This window comes from Oryctolagus cuniculus, chromosome 15 (assembly GCF_051225735.1).
Source record: "Oryctolagus cuniculus isolate XC-2025 breed Fujian yellow rabbit chromosome 15, ASM5122573v1, whole genome shotgun sequence".
NCBI lineage: Eukaryota > Metazoa > Chordata > Mammalia > Lagomorpha > Leporidae > Oryctolagus > Oryctolagus cuniculus.
In genome coordinates this window covers 22,677,868-22,696,731 of record NC_142881.1, presented here as the reverse complement: position 1 = coordinate 22,696,731, position 18,864 = coordinate 22,677,868, and the positions used below count along the sequence as shown (strand labels likewise).

The following is an 18,864-nucleotide window of genomic DNA, read 5'->3' as shown; positions in this document are numbered from 1 at the left end:
AGAAAGAAAGAAAGAAAGGAAAGGAAAGGAAAGGAAAGGAAAGGAAAGGAAAGGAAAGGAAAGGAAAGGAAAGGAAAGGAAAGGAAAGGAAAGGAAAGGAAAGGAAAGGAAAGGAAAGGAAAGGAAAGGAAAGGAAAGGAGGAAGAAAGAAAGAAAATAGAACGAGAGTGAAAGAAACAAAAGCACTATCCAGAGCAATGTGTTGAAAATATCTTTTAGTAGAACATGCTTGAACATTATTACTATTTTCTTTAATATTAATGGGAATGATGATAATAACAACATCTAACCCTTATTGTTTACTTACTAAATGCTAGATGCTACCTTCAGTATTTTAACACTCAACTAAGAGCATATACCATAAGAGCACGGTGTGTCACTCACTGTTACCTTCATTTTACAGATGAGGAAACTGAGGCACCGAGATACAATGTTAATCGCCCAGGTTTACATATCAAAAAACTTCAAACCACTTTCTTAGAAAATGTGCATTATGAAAAAACATGCATAGATTTCAAAATTATTTTTCACCCTAATAAACTAACCTGTTTATTTTATATAGATTCTTACTTTTATATAAAAGGATATGTTTTATACAGTGTCATGTGGTTTTTTGGTACATGTACATATTAAGTAATGTCCAGTCAGGACAAATACATCTAATTCATCAAACACCATTTCTTTATAGTGAAAATTTTCAAGATCCTTTCTTTTAGCTTTTTCTCTTTTTCAAAAAATCATTAATTGTCATTTTGTATAGTCACCTTATTGTGCAATGGAACACTGGAAATTTTTTCCTCCCATCTAGCTATAACTTGGCAGCAATTAATTAACCTTTCGTCAAAAATGTATCAATTAATTACATTTCCCATAAATATTAGGAAGTAGATAGTGGGGCAGGGCCTCAAACCAATTAATGAGGGTTGTGCTATATTTGAAATAACATACCCTTTTTGTTACTTAAAATAAATTTTGCCCATTGTGTGGACACCCAGAATACAGAATGTTCTAAAATACAATGACTAATAGAAACCTCAGGTCATACTGCCCACCGAGGAGCTAAGGAAAGCTGAGGACTTTAAGTCCCCATGGGAAAAACTAAAGCATATTATCATAAAATTATGTAGACAATGGAAGGGACTCCAGCTCCTTAAAACTCATATGCAAATCTTAAGGAAATGATTTTCAAACATAAAGGGTCCAGAGAAATTCCTAGGGAATTTGTAAAACATAAAGATTACTGATTCCTGCTCCAGACCCCTTGGGAACAGTACTTTGAGAAATACTGCCCTATGTATCCATAAAAGAGCCCATAGAGCCCAGTTAACAATTAACACCATCATTTCAGGAAAATGCAAGTCGGGGCAAGAGGAGTTCAGATGATAGATTTCTAAACTGCCGGCCGGCGCCGCGGCTCACTAGGCTAATCCTCCACCTTGCGGCGCCGGCACACCGGGTTCTAGTCCCGGTTGGGGCACCGGATTCTGTCCCGGTTGCCCTTCTTCCAGGCCAGCTCTCTGCTGTGGCCAGGGAGTGCAGTGGAGGATGGCCCAAGTGCTTGGGCCCTGCACCCCATGGGAGACCAGGATAAGTACATGGCTCCTGACATCGGATCAGCACGGTGTGCCAGCCGCAGTGCACCAGCCGAGGCGGCCATTGGAGGGTGAACCAACGGCAAAAGGAAGACCTTTCTCTCTGTCTCTCTCTCACTGTCCACTCTGCCTGTCAAAAAAAAAAAAAAAAGATTTCTAAACTGCCTGTAGAGCACACCTAAAATAGCCTCCTTCTTAATGATTCTAATCTGGGGTGTGTGGTGGGAGTTGCTGAGCTAACAAGAAGACCTCCATTTTATCATGGTCCCCTCCCCTGCATAAGCCCTGGAGCAGAAGGATTAATGGCCCAGGATTTTGTGTCTCAACAGCCCCTGACACTCTGGTTAGGGGAAGATGACTAGAGGCATCAATCCAGTGGCTCAAGGGCACAACATGATTAGCTGGTGTCTGATAACATGAGTCTTACTAGTGCTTTCTTTAAAAAGTATACAAATTGTCCACATTGCTTCAAGAGGGTCATTAGCCAGCAGGGAGAAATCAAACAGCACATCCCACACACCCTCCCAGGATAACAAAATGACATGCATTGTTAACCCCAGTCCCCCTGCTCAGGGGCATGGGCAGAGGTTAGGGCTTCAGTCAAGCTGCATCATGAAGCAGCTTATTTCCAAGCAAAGGGTACAAGGCCAGTGACCTGAGAACAGGGGGATGGAAAAGGGAGAGTGCTAACATGAATCACTCAGACCAGGAGTTCCCTGCCACCTCTCTGGCCTGACCTGTGGGGTTCTCCCCAGAGAAACTCAAACATAAACCAATACAAAGGGGCAGCGTGGTTAGTGGGGAGAGCTTTGGTTCTAGAAAGGATATAAAGCTCTAATTAAGCTCTGCCACTCTCTAGCTGAATAACCTTGGGGACATTCTTTAAGCCTTGACTTCCACAGCTTTAAAATGAACCTGGCTTGCAAAGGCGCTGTAAGGACTGAGGGAAACAATGTGTTGATGCTTCGGAACTCGCTTTGGAGGAGGCAGGTTGCTGAATTGGTGGTTATTTCACTGTGATCATCCAGAGGACCGTGACAATCACCATGTCTCACCTGGAAACAGACCCCAGTACTCCGCCAAATCCCTTGTGCTTTTGTCTCCCTCCCATACTGCCACACATTGGAAGAAGTAGAGAAAACAACAGCTGGTGACTTGGGTACATCCTCCGGAAAGTCAAAGCCACTGGTGTCAACAGGCACTCCTTCACCTGCTTCAACTGAGACCAATATTAATTTTATTTTTAACTAATTTCATCTGCATAAGACAACTACAGAGGGGAAGAGGTCGGGTCGCTAACCCCCTCTAGCCTGCCATCCCCCTGGACCATGAGCCCAGCCATGCTGACGTCCCTTAGTAGTGGAATGCATATGGTACATAAATTACTGCTGGGAGCCTCGCATCCAACATGTCCTACTGTCTTTCTCTAAGGTCATGTTTTAAATGCTTAAATGATATCAAGAGTATGATTTTTCAAGAGGTTACTTGCTCAGAAGTCCAGGACAAATAACGTGGAGAGCTGAACCTAGAACTCGCGAGTTCCTTTGCCAATATTCACACTTCTTCCTGTGCTGGTGAACCTAAGCACAGGTGCAGAGGCTTCAGACAGACCACAGGGCTAGGATGCACCTGGATTTGAACTCTTACACTCTAAACAGTAGAGAGCCAAACCAAGAATCAGTTGTACACTGTAATCAAATGTTTCTGGCCTTCTTCCTCCATTCACTTGCCTGGTGAACAGTGGTGTTTTAGTTCCCTTCTCTGAGAAATGTAGATGATATTTGTCTTTCCTATCTTAAAGGATAGTGAGGAGAATAAAAGTGAAGTGACGGAAGTAATGTTCCAATTGCCAAAAACGGAAGCATTTTGCAAAGAGAAAAAAGGGCCATAACTGATCTAAAGTGGTATAACAACATTTAGGAGTGCTATAGCAATAGACAGAAGATCTTTTATACACATGTAAAATTTCATGTAGGATTTCCTACAGAGCATTCACATCCTTTTCTTTCCTCCCTGATTACATTAGAGAACAGGTGGTGTTTTCTGATTATAAACCTCGCACAGTAAGATTCCAGCTTGTTTCTCGCCATTCCACCTGGACAAAGGCGGCGCTCCCCAAGAGCAGTCAGGACGCTTCCACGGTGGGTGCGCAGGTGCCGAGCACCCCTCACATTCTCTACACCCACTGCAACCATGGCAGAGATGCTGTCTGGACAGACTGCCCTTCAGGAACTTGAGGTGGCTTTTCCTTTTCCACATTTTCTTGCTAGATACACAGGGCAGTAATTGAAACATAAACAAAGGACAAAAACTTTACATATACTTAACATAAGCTGGTAAGGTGGTAAATTCATTTATCCTCCAGGCAGCCAGGATAGTAACGTGTCTGACTAAGAACAACACAGAAGAAAGTCATTTCATGAAAACTGTGTGTATGGAAAAATGGCAAAGTAAAAATGAAACAATGATGACTCCAGCTGAGTTTTCATGTGCAAATATGGGCAGTCATGTCTTTCAGTGACTCTACAGGTTTTTATTTTCTTCTTGGGCTTGGGATAGCTCCAAACTTACTACAAGATTGATGTGTAGATTGGGACTTAAATTGTATATTTATAACTATCTCTAAGCTTAAAACTTTAAATGTAGTTTTTAATTAAGTTGGATTATATTTCTGGTTGTAGACAGAAATGTTTACATCTCTTCTTTCAACCTCTACACATAATATCCAGTCAGCTCAGGAAACCCTTATCCTGATTTGCAACTCTTCGACTTTTCTCCATATTTCAAGGTTCAGTCGGAGCACCCACTCTGCAAGAAAGCTGGAATAGCACCCCAGCTGGAAGCCACAATCCCTCCTCAGGAAGAGACAGCATGCCATGCCTCAGAGGACACAGATTTCCTGTTGCTACTTAGAATTCTTTGGGTACAAGACTGGGCACTGATTGAAGGCAGGGACTATCTCCTTTCATGTTTGTGCACCACTCAGCAAATACTGGTAAACCAGTGACTGAAAAATATTAGGAGCTCAGAATATATTTGTGGAATTAAAAATAAATACGATAATTTCTGTAAGACTTTTAACATATGTTGGCACACAGAAATTACTCCTTACATGTCAGCCATTGTTAGTCTCTTAAACAAATCAGATTATTCTATCTGCTTTTATACCCTAGCCTATGTGTTTCTGGAGTTTCTCTTTAAAATCATGTGAACTTAGTTCCAAAGACAGCTTTTCGTTTGTTCTAGAAAATCCCATATCTAAGATAAATTTACTTCTCAATTTCACATAAAGCATTTATTTTTGGTCCTAAGACAGAAACATCCTTAAGTTTCATGAAGATGTGATATAATAAATCTAATAAACTATGTTTGGCTGAACACCTGTTCAGATCTCAAATTTCTTGATTTTGCATAAGTAGATATGCATATAAACTGTTGGAAAAAGAAGAATCTGTGTGAAATGAAAGGTCTGTTCATTGGTATGTCAGGTCATTGTTTATATCTGCATACCTAACATTCCCAGGGCACTTTATTGAAATGTAGTAAGATCACAATAACTACAAATTAAACAAAGTGCAATGTTAACATCAACATGTAATAGTTTTCCATTAAGTGTCACTGTACAGAGGATGAAATTGAAGCTCACAAACGTTCAACATGCCTGACTACCTATTTTGATACACAACTAGAATTTTAACCCAGTAGTCTAAGTTCCTAGTACAGTACTTTATTCATCTAAAAAAGGAAATAGTATTTATTAAGCACTTACTACATACAAGTTAACTTGGAAACATAATGTTAAACCTTCAAAGGAAGCATGCAAAAGACATACTATCCCTATATTTTAGATGAAGAGCACAAGGCTCAAAGAATTTGTCTTGCTCAAGGCAATGTGCCATTAAACAGGAGTGCTAAGATTCAAACTCAGATAGGTTTGCTTCCAAACCTATTACCTTCCATGGCAAATCACATTAGCATCCAGTACCAGGATACTGATCAGCAGAGGAGTACTATGGGCTTACTAGAAAAAGCTAAAATATTTGATTTTACTTAAGAAAAAAAAGATTCAGAAAAAAAAACTGTCAAAATGCATGGCAAAATTAAGTGTTCATATTCAACCTTTCTATAAGATCAGATTTCCCATTAAGTAAGATTCAAAAAGGAAACTACTGCTGAAGAACACAGCTTCGAAAGCTGAATGATAGCAGCATGCATTGTGCTCACTGAATCACCAGGTGCAGATCCCATCTCTCACTGAAGATGAAGAGGTGGGTGGAGAACAGAACACCCAAATCACTACCTAAGGTAAAGAGTGCAATGTGACAGGCACATGTGAACATCCTTGTTTTCCTACAAGGAGATGGAGCTTCTAGCTGGTTGATCCAAAATCAACTCAAGATAGGATTATTTAAGACAGATGCCAAAAGGTCAGCGTTTTTCTGTACTACCTAAAAGTTCATAAGAAAAGCAATTCTGTGGGGTTAGGGAGTAAGATCACTCTGAACACCAGCCCCCACCTTGCCTCTTACCACCTGTATCCACTTGGCAGTTCACTGAGCCTTCCAAAGCCTCCGTTATGCCCTGCATGTGATGGCAACAGTAATAATACCTATTCATGATATTGTTGTGAAAATTAAGTGAGATGATGAATGTAAGGCATCTACCTAAAAATGTGACCCCTCTCGGGACTCAATTTACTCATTATGGTTGGATGAGACATGTCAAATCCCAGAACAAGAAGAGACAAAGTGGTACAGGAAAATCAGCCAGACCACCATGCTGATAATAAACAGAGCATTGAAGACATCGTAATGGCAAATTATAAGTCAAATAAAAGCCTCTGCTAACAAATATTTTTACACAATTGCCAGTGAGAAAGGAGCAAAGAAGTGGACTGAGATACTCAAATTAACTCCAGCACAAATCTTTTAAAATAGATAAATTAACATTTGCCATCTACTTACTACCTAAGAAGGATTTTATGAGGATTAGTGAATGTAGCACTTTGAAACTGGTTGAAAATAACATATAAACACATATACCATTATGCATATATATGTATACAGGAAAATATATTTTTTAACACTCTAAGGATTACTACACAAATTTAGATCAGGGCACAGCAGGCCTGGGATGAGTAGGGTGGGAACAATATGTTCTTGCTTACGACACCAAGCTCATGACAAATGATTCATACCCAGCACCTTTCATGCCAGAAGATCCCCCCCAGGTGTTCCACCAACTCTAGCAACCGTTTCCATCAAGCAAAAAGCCTGCAGTCTAGAGGAATCACATTACACCCACGGATAGGCAAAACAGTCATGTCTTAACACAACTGCACAAGTCCAGCAGCTGAGGGGGCAGAAAAGGGAAGGGGCAGAGGTGAGTGAACAGAATCCCGCACCAGTTTGACAGGTGGCCTTTAATTACCATACATTTGCACCTCCAGTGCAGGTGTTATTATAATCAGAAGCTCTTCTTACCAAAGGATTCTAGCTAAAGCTGAGACAGGTTCAGGTGATAGGCATTGCCTGTGGCCCTGAATGGGCGGGAGGGCAGATTTATGGGGAGGACATCTAAATGGGAAAAGACGGGGGTGCCCAATCTTGTCCTCAGGTTTATTTTAGTGAGTTTCTCGCGTAGGAGGACAGTGCAGCGCTCAGAATTCCAAAAAGGTGCACAAGGCTTTACAGCCACAGTGCCCTCTGATGTGTGTCCGGGCATGTAGTTTTCTATAACTGATCTGACAGTCACCGCCCCCTGCCCTCCCAGGTGAGGAGAGCCAGGCTCAGAGCACAATCAACTTCTCAGGTTTAAAGTAGAAGTAGAATAAGAACTCAGCTCTCTATTCTCCTTTATTTTCCACAGAGTCAAGAAAAAAAAGTTTCTGCCTACCTTCCCTTTAAAAACATGTTAAATTTTGTCTCTAATATGAGCCTGGTCCACATAAGTAGGATGGGAAGGCTGTGTTTAGTGGACTTGAATCAACACTCTTTCTCCACTATCTGTATGCACAGGTTTTTAAAAGGCCCAATTTGGGCTGGGACAGGGTGGTGCTGTTATGGAGTGGGAGACTTCTGGAGGTAGAAATCTCATCCCATTAGTTAAGACGCTTTGAGTTCTCAAACCTTTAACACTTGCCACTTTATTTCCTGCATTATCTCAGACCTTCCTTGGTCTCCTAAGCTGTGACCCTAACAAGGCCTGCTGGACTTAGGAGCACCATTAAATAAGAAAGAGAGAGAGAGAGAGAAGAGAGAGGGAAAGAGTGGCAGCGTTTGGCACCCTTTCCTAAATGGAGGGTAAAATTTGCCAAAGATGCACTCCCCTTTTCTCACTCTTTCCAAGATCTTTCAAAGATGAACATAAGTAGAGGTCTAATGGGTGAGTGACATTTTACTGCTTGAATTACATTAAAAGCCAGAAACATTTTGAGCGCAAAGTCTCTTTCTTCTTAGTACAACAAGATCTAACATCCTGATGTGTTTAAAATTAAGGCCAGCAGCTTTGTGTTCATCACTGAAAGCAGCGCAAAAAGTTGTTCCATCAGTTTAAGAAGACTCAAGTTCAAAGCAGAGGATTCATTTCAGCGGTTACGATACTCCACACACGATAATTACGGTCAGGAATGAGGGCAAGGGTCTCAAGACTTGAATGGAAGGAATTTCAGCTGCAGCTGTTTGACTAAAACACTGCTGAGAACCCTACGCAACCATGGCCTCTGCGTGAAGACAGAGTGGTAAGCAAAACTGCAGGTACTCACAGCACTGGCATCAAGACAAAACACTATTTCCCGTGATTTGCCTTAACACAGGGAATCCATACAAGCGACTGTTATATTCAAATCTTCACAACTGCCATTAAAAAGCTGACAACGAGCACGACTCACTAAAGTGGCACCTCTCTGGGTGGCTAGGTTTCCAGCCACATCACACAGGAAAACACTGTGCAGGGTACCAGGCTGCACAGACTGTGCGTACTACAAACGCTATACCCTCCATTACCCGACTGGGGCTTCCTCTGGGGTTTGTCATTTCACCAATCTTTGATTTCTAACGTTCTTCTTGTTAGCTTCGTGGCAGCTGGAGAACTTTCCACACATTTACAGCATCTTCAGCCATGACCAGCAAAGCTGCTGCTTTACTATTCCAGCCCATTGAAGTTTCTAGGTTTAGTTTACAGGGGAAGAATTCCTTCCTGTCCCCTAGAATCTCCTTCTGGAACACAGCAACTCCTTTCCTTGGCTTCATCCAGGGGACCTATGCTTCACTAGCGTGGGCCAGGCAATAGGGAAACCAAGGAGTCCTCCCTGGGCTCTAGCTGATCCTTCTGAACCTGACCACGACAGGAAGCCACTGCTGGTGCCCAGCCTGGGGAGCCCTGCTCTCAAAGCACACTTGCTAGTGCTGGAGACTTCCAGACGTGGAACTTGCATCACCACTCGCCCCCCAAAACAGAGCCCACACGAAAGGACACGTTATCTTTCACTGCAGTTCTCCCTTGTGGGGAAGGAGTTAGGGATCTGCAGAAAAATAAAACACAAAACCTACCTATGTAGGCTTGCTCTGACTTGAGGCAGTCCATAAGTCTGCAAGTACAGGGAAAAGTCACTGGAGGGAATGGCAGCCTACCTGAAAATTTAACCCTTTCCTCTCTGTATTGGGAGTACTTTTCTTTAACCCCCTCTGTTTACCTGGTCTCCAGTTCCACACAGGAATGCCACCAAAGAAAACACCAAATAGGAATCTGCCTGTTAGTTTGAGGCTTTGTTTGGCATTGGCAGAGGACAGGGGAAGGGTGGAGGTTGGTCTCCTAGTAGGTAGTATGAACTCCTGGGGGCAGGCCCACGGGGCGGGGGGGAGGGGGGGGCTCTTCAGCTTGCAGCATCCCCCAAGTCCGGAAGCCCCGTTTCCCCAAATTCCCCGTCAGATCCCACAGTCGACCTTACCCCCTTGCCGTCTTCCACCCGTCTGCCCTCAGCCCCACTGTACTCACGCTGCTGTTGTGGCCAGACCAGTGGACCATGGCTTGGTTGTGTGCGGAGTCGCCGGTCAGCGCGAACGTAGTGCTGGTCAGCCTCAGCTCCTCCATCCGGAAGCGGGTGGCTTTGTCCGGGTCCCGCTCCCGAGTCCCAGGCTCCTGCTGCCCTGCATCCCTCAGCGCTCCCCGGGGGCTCCTGCCGGCGCCCTCTCCGCCTTCTGCCTTCTCCTGATCCTCTCCGCTCCGTCTCCTTCGGCCGGAGCGTGCAGCAACTGCCAGCGACGCCCCGGTGCCCCGGGCCCGCTCCAGGGACAGCGCTCGGTCCCCGGGGGCCACTGTAAACAGGGGGCGCGCAGGGAAGGTCAGGGGCGTGGCAGGAGCCCTGCTCGGCGGCCCCCGGTGAGGAAAGCGTCCCAGGGTCGGGGGCCAGCGGCCGGCAGCGCTGGGATGTGGTGGGGGGCAGCAGGAGCCGCCGCCGCAGGCGCCCGGGGCGCAGAGCACCAAGAGCCCCGCGCCGGCGAGGAGCGCGCTCAGCCCGGCTGAGGAGCCGCCGCCGGCGCCAACTTTTCCCATCGCGGGAGCGGAGAGGAGCGGAAAGAGGGTCCCAGAACGGAGGTAGCGGCGCGGGGCTCTTCTCCGCAGGCAGCGGTGGCGGGGGGCGGCGGCTGGCGCTCAGGATCCTAACTCCATCCAAGTTGGGCCGCGGCGGGGCGGGCGGAGGCGGCGCCGGGCAGGTGGCAGCCGCTCGCCGGGGCTGGGTTTGTGCCGAGCGCGGGTTCGGACGGAGCGAGCCGCCGCCACGCGGGGGTGGAGCCGAACTGAAGTCACAGGCGGAGCGGGCGCTGGCGCGCTGGCGGGAGGGCGGGCGGGCGCTGCCGGGGCTCGGGGAGCCGCGTCCCGCTGCCGAGCTGCGCTGCGCACCCGGCCGCCGGGACTGGCTGCGCCGCCGCCGCCGCCGCCGCCGCCGCGGACCCTCCCCTCGGCTCGCGGGCGCTGCAGTCGCGAAGCTCCGCGCCGCCTCCCGCACCGCGCCCCCGCGGGGCCCCGGGAGGAGCCCGCGCACCCTCCCCGTGGGGGCGGCCGCCCTGGGGCTCGCAGAGCTGCCGCTGTGTGGGGGCTGTTCCAGTCCCGCTTTCTTTCTTTCTGTCAGTCTCTGCTGCTGTTTCCGTCTTCCACTCTCTTTCTGGGGCGGGGTGGGGGGCTCCCGTCCTTGCCCCCCTCTTATCCTCGGTGAGTTGGCGTCGTGACCTTACTCCGAGCGAAGCCTGTGTCTCAGGAGGGGAGAGATCCGGAAAGGCAGCGGCAGAGTGATGCAATTAAAGGCTTGTGTGTGTGCGTGTGTGGGTGTGGGTGTGTGTGTGGGTGGATGGGGGTGTGGTAGTTTGGGACTTTGCTCATCAATTCTCACCCTTGGCTGTCTTTCCTGACCTCCTCAAGCGCTCACTGTCTTTGAACCCAATCTTCCTGGACGCAATTATATCTGAGAGAACACTTTTCCCAAAACTAAGATTCCACCAAGTGGTGCGTAGGCGGATTTATATATCTTGGCTGCCTTAAGAGACTGCAAACTCATTGAGGACAAGAAGTGCGATGTGAGCAACTGGGAAGAAGTGACCCGTTTATTTTGTTTCCCATTTTATCCTTAGTGTTTGGCACAGGACCCCGAAGGGTGGGAGAGCTGGCAGTCATTAATTCTATAAATATTTATTACAGGTCTGTGAGGGACATCTACATCAGATAAATGCAGGAAAAGAGGCACGGTGCTATATTTATCTTGTATCATCTGAGGTCTAGCCCAGTGCTACTAACACATGCCTTTAAATCCCTGACAGCCAGTCAGGGCTGCCTGCTCTGCCCCTGGCTTGCTGGGAGACCTCAGACAAGTCACTCTCAGCTTCCTATGCTTTAAAATTAAGTGGTTCCATTGGATGACCTTTAAAATCCCATCCACTCCTAGAACTAAATAAGTGTGTGTTACAGTATCTGCCCAGCCCAGTTCCCTTGCTGCTGTTCAAAAGTTCAGATGAGGATTTATAGTACGTGAATGTGCTTTGAAAATTACAAAGACTCTCAAAACTCAAGCCCTTTCCAAATAGGTATTTTGCTCTTAAGAGTTGAGATGCATAGTCTTAATATTAGTAAATAATATGCTCCTATGCACATCGTTATTATGAAACTATTTAATAAATACTTACTGATTGAATAAATGAAGGATGTAACAAAACCACACTTATTTCAGTTTATAATTACATTTTTGGCTCATTTTCACAATTAGAATGGTAACCTCACTGGAAAAATCTGAATTGTGTGTTTGGGCTGAGACCAACTTGAAAGTAATAAAGACTGACAATTACTCTTCAATTAATGAAAATTTCTGATGCTGTCCAAGAGAAATTTTCATTATATCAGTCCAGAGAGGTGTTTGGAAAAGATTCACCTAAATTATTATTCTTATAGAACCAATGCAAGGGAATTCCAAATGCAAGAAGGGCAGGCTTGTCAGCCATTAAACTTGAATGGCTAAAAGGACAAAGAGCGTCCTGTTTGTCACTAAAAGGCACAGATGGAGTGTTCTTCCAAAAGCACCTTCACTGCACAAGCCTGGATCATCCTGACACTGAACACTGGCTGCAGGGTTTAGCTTCTGGATGGGGAAAAGAGCCAGCAGTCCTCCCTCCTCCCCAGATTCCAGCTTCTCTTTGTCAAAGCCCAGCGCAGTCCTCTTCCTTTCCTCAGAAAGGGTTTTAGAGCTTTGCAGGATCATTTGCTTAATGACTTCTTTCTATGCCCTGCTAACCTCCTTTCCAGTCTGGATAAGTGTGTGGGAATTCCTCCAAGAAAGGAAAACCAGATTAAAGAATCAGAACCCAAATAAAGTCCCATCCAGCTAGAAGACTGAAGACAGCAAAATGGAAAAGAAGAAATTAGTGGAGGAAAATTTTCTGGCATTAGTCATTGTTTCAAAATGAATCTCTTCATGAAGAAAATTGGTATAACTAGGGCTGAGTTTTTCTTCCCGTAGTGTGCAATTTTCCTCTTTCCAAACACTTGTTAGAATGATGTCTTTAAAGTGAAAGCATTTGCAGTCCATTTCCTGGGAGTCCACAGAGGTCAAAAAATCTTTTAAGAATTTGATTATTCATTTGAGAAAACAGTTACACAAATATCAATTAAATTGGCTCCAGATATTATATATATTTTTTATTATACATTTTCTCTATATATATGTATATGCATGTATAAGAAATTTATAGACACACATATACACAAAATGTAAATATATATATATATATGTATATAACTACTCTGATTCCCAAAGACTTTTGTCAACTGCAAAATGGGAAAGTAACAGTTGTTCCTCAAATGGTTACTCTTTTCCAGAAGACTATAAGAATGAGCTAGTCATAGGGAAAAATCTGTTGCTAGGTATTTTTAATCCATCAATTCACTAAGCCACCCAATAGGTTTTATTATATATATATAAAAATACATTAAGAGTGGTCACTTATTAGGAAAACAATACTAAAGTTCAGTTGGGAACTCATAGATCCATAATTCAGTAAGGAAGTTTTCTTTCATTGCACACATGAAAAAAAATGCTACAGCTTAGTCTAAATTAGCATCATTCCTCACCTGGACTAGCACAACAGACTCTCTGCTGCTCTTCCTACTCCACAATTGTTGTGTTCCTCCATTACTCACTAACAGTCGTCTCCAAAGTGGGAAACAAGCACCCAAACATCAGCACTAAATGGATCCATTTCTTGTACAATAAGCAAATAATAGAACTTGATGATATTTTAATTTTAATTAAAAAATAAAATTTAGCTGTGCTCATATTTAATTACTCATTACATAAATATTATATGTAATTTTGAATATAATACCTGTGTGCATGTATATATAGAGAGATAAATTAAATATGACTATTTCAGTAATCAAAGAAATTTGGCCACATTTCCCAACAAAGAAACAAAAGTAATTTTTAAAAAGAGTAAGAGATAGAATTTCTTGTCACTGATTAATACCATGTACCAATTCACCACTGCAAACAGAATCGTTTCCAACCACCTCACATTGCCTATCAGGTACTTTTCCCCAATCACATTTGGGCCAGGCTCTCTCCTCTCTCTCCTCTCGCCCATATGCCAGGCCATTCTGGGCTGTAGCTTCCTCTGCTGTGTGGAGTATTTACCTCACTCAGGACCTTCACTTGTGCTGCTCCAGCTGCCCAGAATGCCCATCACCACTCCCCCTTCACATGGTTGATTCTTTTCTTTTGAGAGTTTGATTTTAAATAGTTATCGTTGGAAAGACTTTCCCTGATTGCCTGCCTAGGGAAGAAATTCCTTTCTTATTTCTTCTTAGTATAGATTATTACCTCTTACTTTATTTGAATCTGTTGTTTGTCAGTAATTTCTTCCCAAGATTTCATGTGACTAAGGACCATATATTGTTTATTAATTTGCTCTATGCTCATTGTCTTCCTCAGTGCCTGGTTCATTAAGTGTTTGATAAATAATGACTAGCTGGACAAATGGCTCCTGTGTAGCAAGCCAAACTGTATTACTTCCAGTCACTGACACTAGAAACTATGCTGAAAATGCTAAACATACTAGCTCATGCATTTTCTTCTTGTTTTTAAATAAGTGTATTTCAGTTAAATTTCCCCTAGCTTACAGAAGATGTTACTACCCAGTGTCACAGAACGATTTAGTGCAAGGAATAAGCTTATAACAAAGATAGCCTAAGTCATAATATGTTCTTGATTTATGCAATACTCTCCCTCCTCCAAATTGTACAGGTGAAAGATAATATTTATTGATGATTTACTATATGTCAGGTACTCTAATTAGCACCTTGAATTGCTTTTAGTAATGTCCAAGTAATTTTAAAAACAAGGGGAAAAATTTGTTTAGGTTAAGAGGAAATATTGATTCTCCATTTCCATTTGTTTTTATTTGGTATGTGCATGGGGAGTAATGTTCAAGAGTGGTGTATATACTACTCACATACTCACAGACTGCAGGAGCTACAGGTTAACTGTCACACTGGATTCCCCTTTTTTCCCCTCTCTCCGTGTCTGACAGATACCTTGGCTTCAGCTTGCACTTAATCACATTATATGCTTCATCATTAGAACAATGTCTTTTAATAGCTCTCAAAATACTTGGCTCCCCTTGGATACCATTGAGACAAGGTGTCTTGCATTTCAGATCAATTGCATGAAGAACCACAGAAAGAATCATATGCAGCCTATTCTCATTGTATGCCAAAGGGAAGATGGGGTTTTAAAAATTGCTTTTAAAATATTGTCAGGTATCAACAAACAGTGGCCTACGTCTGAATCCAGAAGTTGTATCTCTTCTCATATACCCTTACTAAGTGGCTTTATCAGTAGGACTTAAACTCTTTTATCTGTATAAGCAGGATCAAGATTACCTAACTCGCTGAGATGTTAGGAAAGTTAACTTTGTATACCTCCTGGTGGAGATAACAATGCTGCCTCTTTTATATATGTAACTTTCTCATCAGACCTCTAAACAGTTTTTGTTTTGCTTTTTTTTTTTTTTCACTTGGTTTAATAAATCTTGCAGCAGCTCCAAAAGATAGGTAGGGGGCAGTTTTTGCCTGCATCTTACAGAATAAAAAGACATTTATCCAAGGTCATAGAGTTAGAAACAAGACTTAGAACAGAATTTCCTCTCCTCCCCCCACAACTGTTTAGTTCTATTCTGTCTTCAATTTGTATACACATGAATTATAAATCCACATTATTTTGGTTTAGCTATTATGCATTGCTTACACAATCATTTCAGGTTTCACAGGATGGTTTGTATAATTAAATAGCAAAAGAAAGCATGGAATAATATCACTGTCATTGTGTTAACTCATATGCATATATATTTTTTCATTTACATATTCCTGCTTAATGTGAAAGAGATAAAGTGTGCACTATGACTAAGTAATTTTATTTAGAGATATTATTAGACTTTTAAAAATACACCTTTACCAAAAACTCTTAGAATGCATTAGCAAAACTTCATTATAGTTTTAAAATGATCTCAAAACTGTAAAAAGTAACTTATATGATCTCTCTCTCTTTTTCCCTCTTACTCTTCTACTCCTCTCTCCTACTCCCTCTCCCTCTCCTGTCCTCCCCTAGACTGTCACTACAACATGAAAAGAATTTGATGTAGCAAACCACAAAACCAATTTTATAGCACTTCTTCTAGTTTAACTTCTCTGAAAATACAAATAGGAAAACATAGACCCGGGTATCTAAAATTGGGCATATATTTCGCTTTTACTGCTTTGGGAATACAGACAGGAGAAGAGGAGGAAAGAAAGCTTCAATATCACAAGGGGGCTTTATTTATTTTTGTTTCTTTTACAAAGAAGTGGTCCAAAGATGAATGAGATTAGTACTATATCCAAATTCAGTAGACCCACAGGGCATGCAATGTAAGCAGAATGCAGTGCCGCAAAATGTTCATTGCCAAAGACCAACATGATACTGGGGACTTCTCAGTGTATGAGCGCATCAGCTGTGTCACCAGCAGAGGTGATCCAATACACCCCATCTAAGAAAGCAGTTTTTCCTTTTTAAGCTGGTACTGCATGCCTGTTATCCATACACCAGATTTCTTTGAGGTCTGAGGTCAATTCCATTTCTGCATCTACTTGTCCAACTCCCTGAAAACGTGTCTTGGCCCTGTTGTATACTTGGCTTACATGAAATACTTTAATGTCCTCAAGATCTACTGATCATGGATTTAACCTTGAGTTGCTGTCCTCCTGGTGCCCACCAGCCTTCTTTCTATGTAGAATAATTCTCATTCACTGCCTGCCATGGCCAATGCCATTACTAAATACAGTCATGATACAAGTATTATTGAAAGTTTGGAATTTATGCATACATAAATTTTTTAAATATTTTTATTTATTTATTTGACAGGTAGAGTTACAGAGAGTGAGAGAGAAAGAGAGACAGAAAGAAAGGTCTTCCTTCTGATGGTTCACTCCCTAAATGGCCACAATGGCTGGAGCTGCGCCGATCTGAAGCCAGGAGCCAGGTGCTTCTTCCTGGTCTTCCATGCGGTTGCAGGGGACCAAGCACTTGGACCATCTTCTACAGCTATCCCAGGACATAGCAGAGAGCTGGACTGGTAGAGGAGCTAGACTGGTAGGGACTAGAATTGGCCCCTGTGGGATGCCGGCACCACAGTCAGAAGATTAACATAGTGCGCCACTGTACCAGCCCAGTAAATGTTTAAGCATTCCCATTATAGAGGTCATCTTGAATTTGTGTGTGTGTGTGTATCGTGTTCTAGTTCTAAGTACATAAACATTATCTCTTTTGTGTATTTTCTTGGCACTCTGCCTATTCTGACTTTGTACTTTTATTTTTTATTTTTATTTGTTTTTTTTTTTTTTTTTTTTTTTTTTTTTTTTTTTTTTGACAGGCAGAGTGGACAGTGAGAGAGAGAGACAGAGAGAAAGGTCTTCCTTTTTGCCGTTGGTTCACCCTCCAATGGCCGCCGCTGCAGCTGGCGCACCGCGCTGATCCTGGCAGGAGCCAGGAGCCAGGTGCTTTTCCTGGTCTCCCATGGGGTGCAGGGCCCAAGCACCTGGGCCATCCTCCACTGCACTCCCTGGCCATAGCAGAGAGCTGGCCTGGAAGAGGGGCAACCGGGACAGAATCCGGCGCCCCAACCGGGACTAGAACCCGGTGTGCCGGCGCCGCAAGGTGGAGGATTAGCCTATTGAGCCACGGCGCCGGCTCTATTTTTATTTGTTTTTGAAGATGTATTTATTTACTTGAAAGGCAGAGTTACAAAGAGAAAGAAGGAGAGACACACAGAGAGAGATACATTGATCTTCCATCCACTGGCTCACTCCCAAATGTCCACAATGACCATGGCTGCGCCAGGCAGAAGCATGGAGCCAGGAGCTTCTTTTCAGTCTGCCACATGGGTGCAGAGGCCCAAGGACTTGAGGCATCATCAGCTCCTTTTCCAGGTGCATTAGTAGGGTGCTGGATGGGAAGTGGAGCAGCCAGGATTCAAACCATTGACCACATGGGATGCCAGTGTGGCATCCTGTCTTTAACCTACTCACCATATCACTGGCCCCTGCACTTATTATTCTCATCATCTGTCTATTTCTCTTCCATTAAACTGCAAATTCCTTTAGGTTAGTGGTCATATCATGTAATTCTTTCTTAGATTCAGTACATAACTCAGTGCAGGCACAGAGAAGACATTCAGTGTTTGCTGAATGGGTGAATGCCAGAGCTCATACTCTCACGTCTTTGACAGTCTTTGGAATATGGTCAGATGATCAGCACTGGGATGACTCATTGACAGATACTACAAAGCTTGTAGAAAGCTAAATTCACACATAAGAGAAAAGTTTAAATGAATTAAGCAATTTAAGACAAAACGTCGTTAACAGAAAAAGCTCATCTTTGCAATCTGCTGTTGTTTAAGAATATTTTCCTGGGGCCAGCATTGTGGCATAGGGGGTTAAGCGGCCACCTAAGATGGCAGCATGCCACAGGGCCCCCAATTGGTATCCTGGCTACTCCACTTCCGATCCAGCTCCCTGCTGGTGGCCTGGGAAGACAGTGGAGGGTGGCCCAAGTGCTTGTGCCCCTGTGCCCACATGGAGATTGGAAAGAGCTCCTGGCTTTGGCGTGGCTCAGCCCTGGCCGTTCTGGCCATTTGCCAAGTGAATCAGCTGATGGAAGACCTCTCTCATCTCCCTCTCTCTGTAACTTTGCCTTTCAAATAAAATTTTAAAAAGAAATCTTTTTTAAAAAAGAAACTTTTTCCTGCCTCATCTTCATGAATATATCTTGGTTTTCTAACAATTGAATTGTTTTATTTATTATATTTAGATTATCAATAATTACTTTTTGCATGTACAAGTACAACATGAGATAAGGTTGAAGGTTCATACTGTGTCTTATGGGTACCAATTAACTCAACATTGCTAATTAATTCTCACTGTATTGCAGAGGCACATTTACTATAAATCAGGTAACTCTGTGTATGTGATTCTGAATTTTCTTTTCTACTTAATTGATTAGTTTGCCAAACTATGCTAACAAAATACTTCTTAATTACCATAGTATTATGACAATTCTTGAAATCTGTTGCGAAGTCCTCTACTTAGTTCTTCCAGATTGTTTCAGAATCACCATGTCAATTCCTAAAAATTATGGACTTTTTGATGGGATTGCACTACATCTAAACACCAATTAGGGAGAAATTCACATCCTAAAAAT

General features: G+C 43.2%; 1 protein-coding gene across 6 annotated transcripts in view; it reads right to left on the bottom strand.

Moving 5' to 3' along the window:
* Window positions 1-10,292, bottom strand: part of SORCS1 (sortilin related VPS10 domain containing receptor 1) — a 589,194-nt gene extending 578,902 nt beyond the window's left edge. For all 6 annotated transcript variants that reach the window (XM_051824151.3, XM_051824146.3, XM_051824152.3 and 3 more), the window contains exon 1: window positions 9,588-10,292. In XM_051824151.3, coding sequence (XP_051680111.1) covers window positions 9,588-10,145 — 558 coding nt within the window. In that variant the 5' untranslated portion in view covers window positions 10,146-10,292. The remainder of the gene's footprint in view (window positions 1-9,587) is intronic.
* Window positions 10,293-18,864: the final 8,572 nt, after the last annotated feature.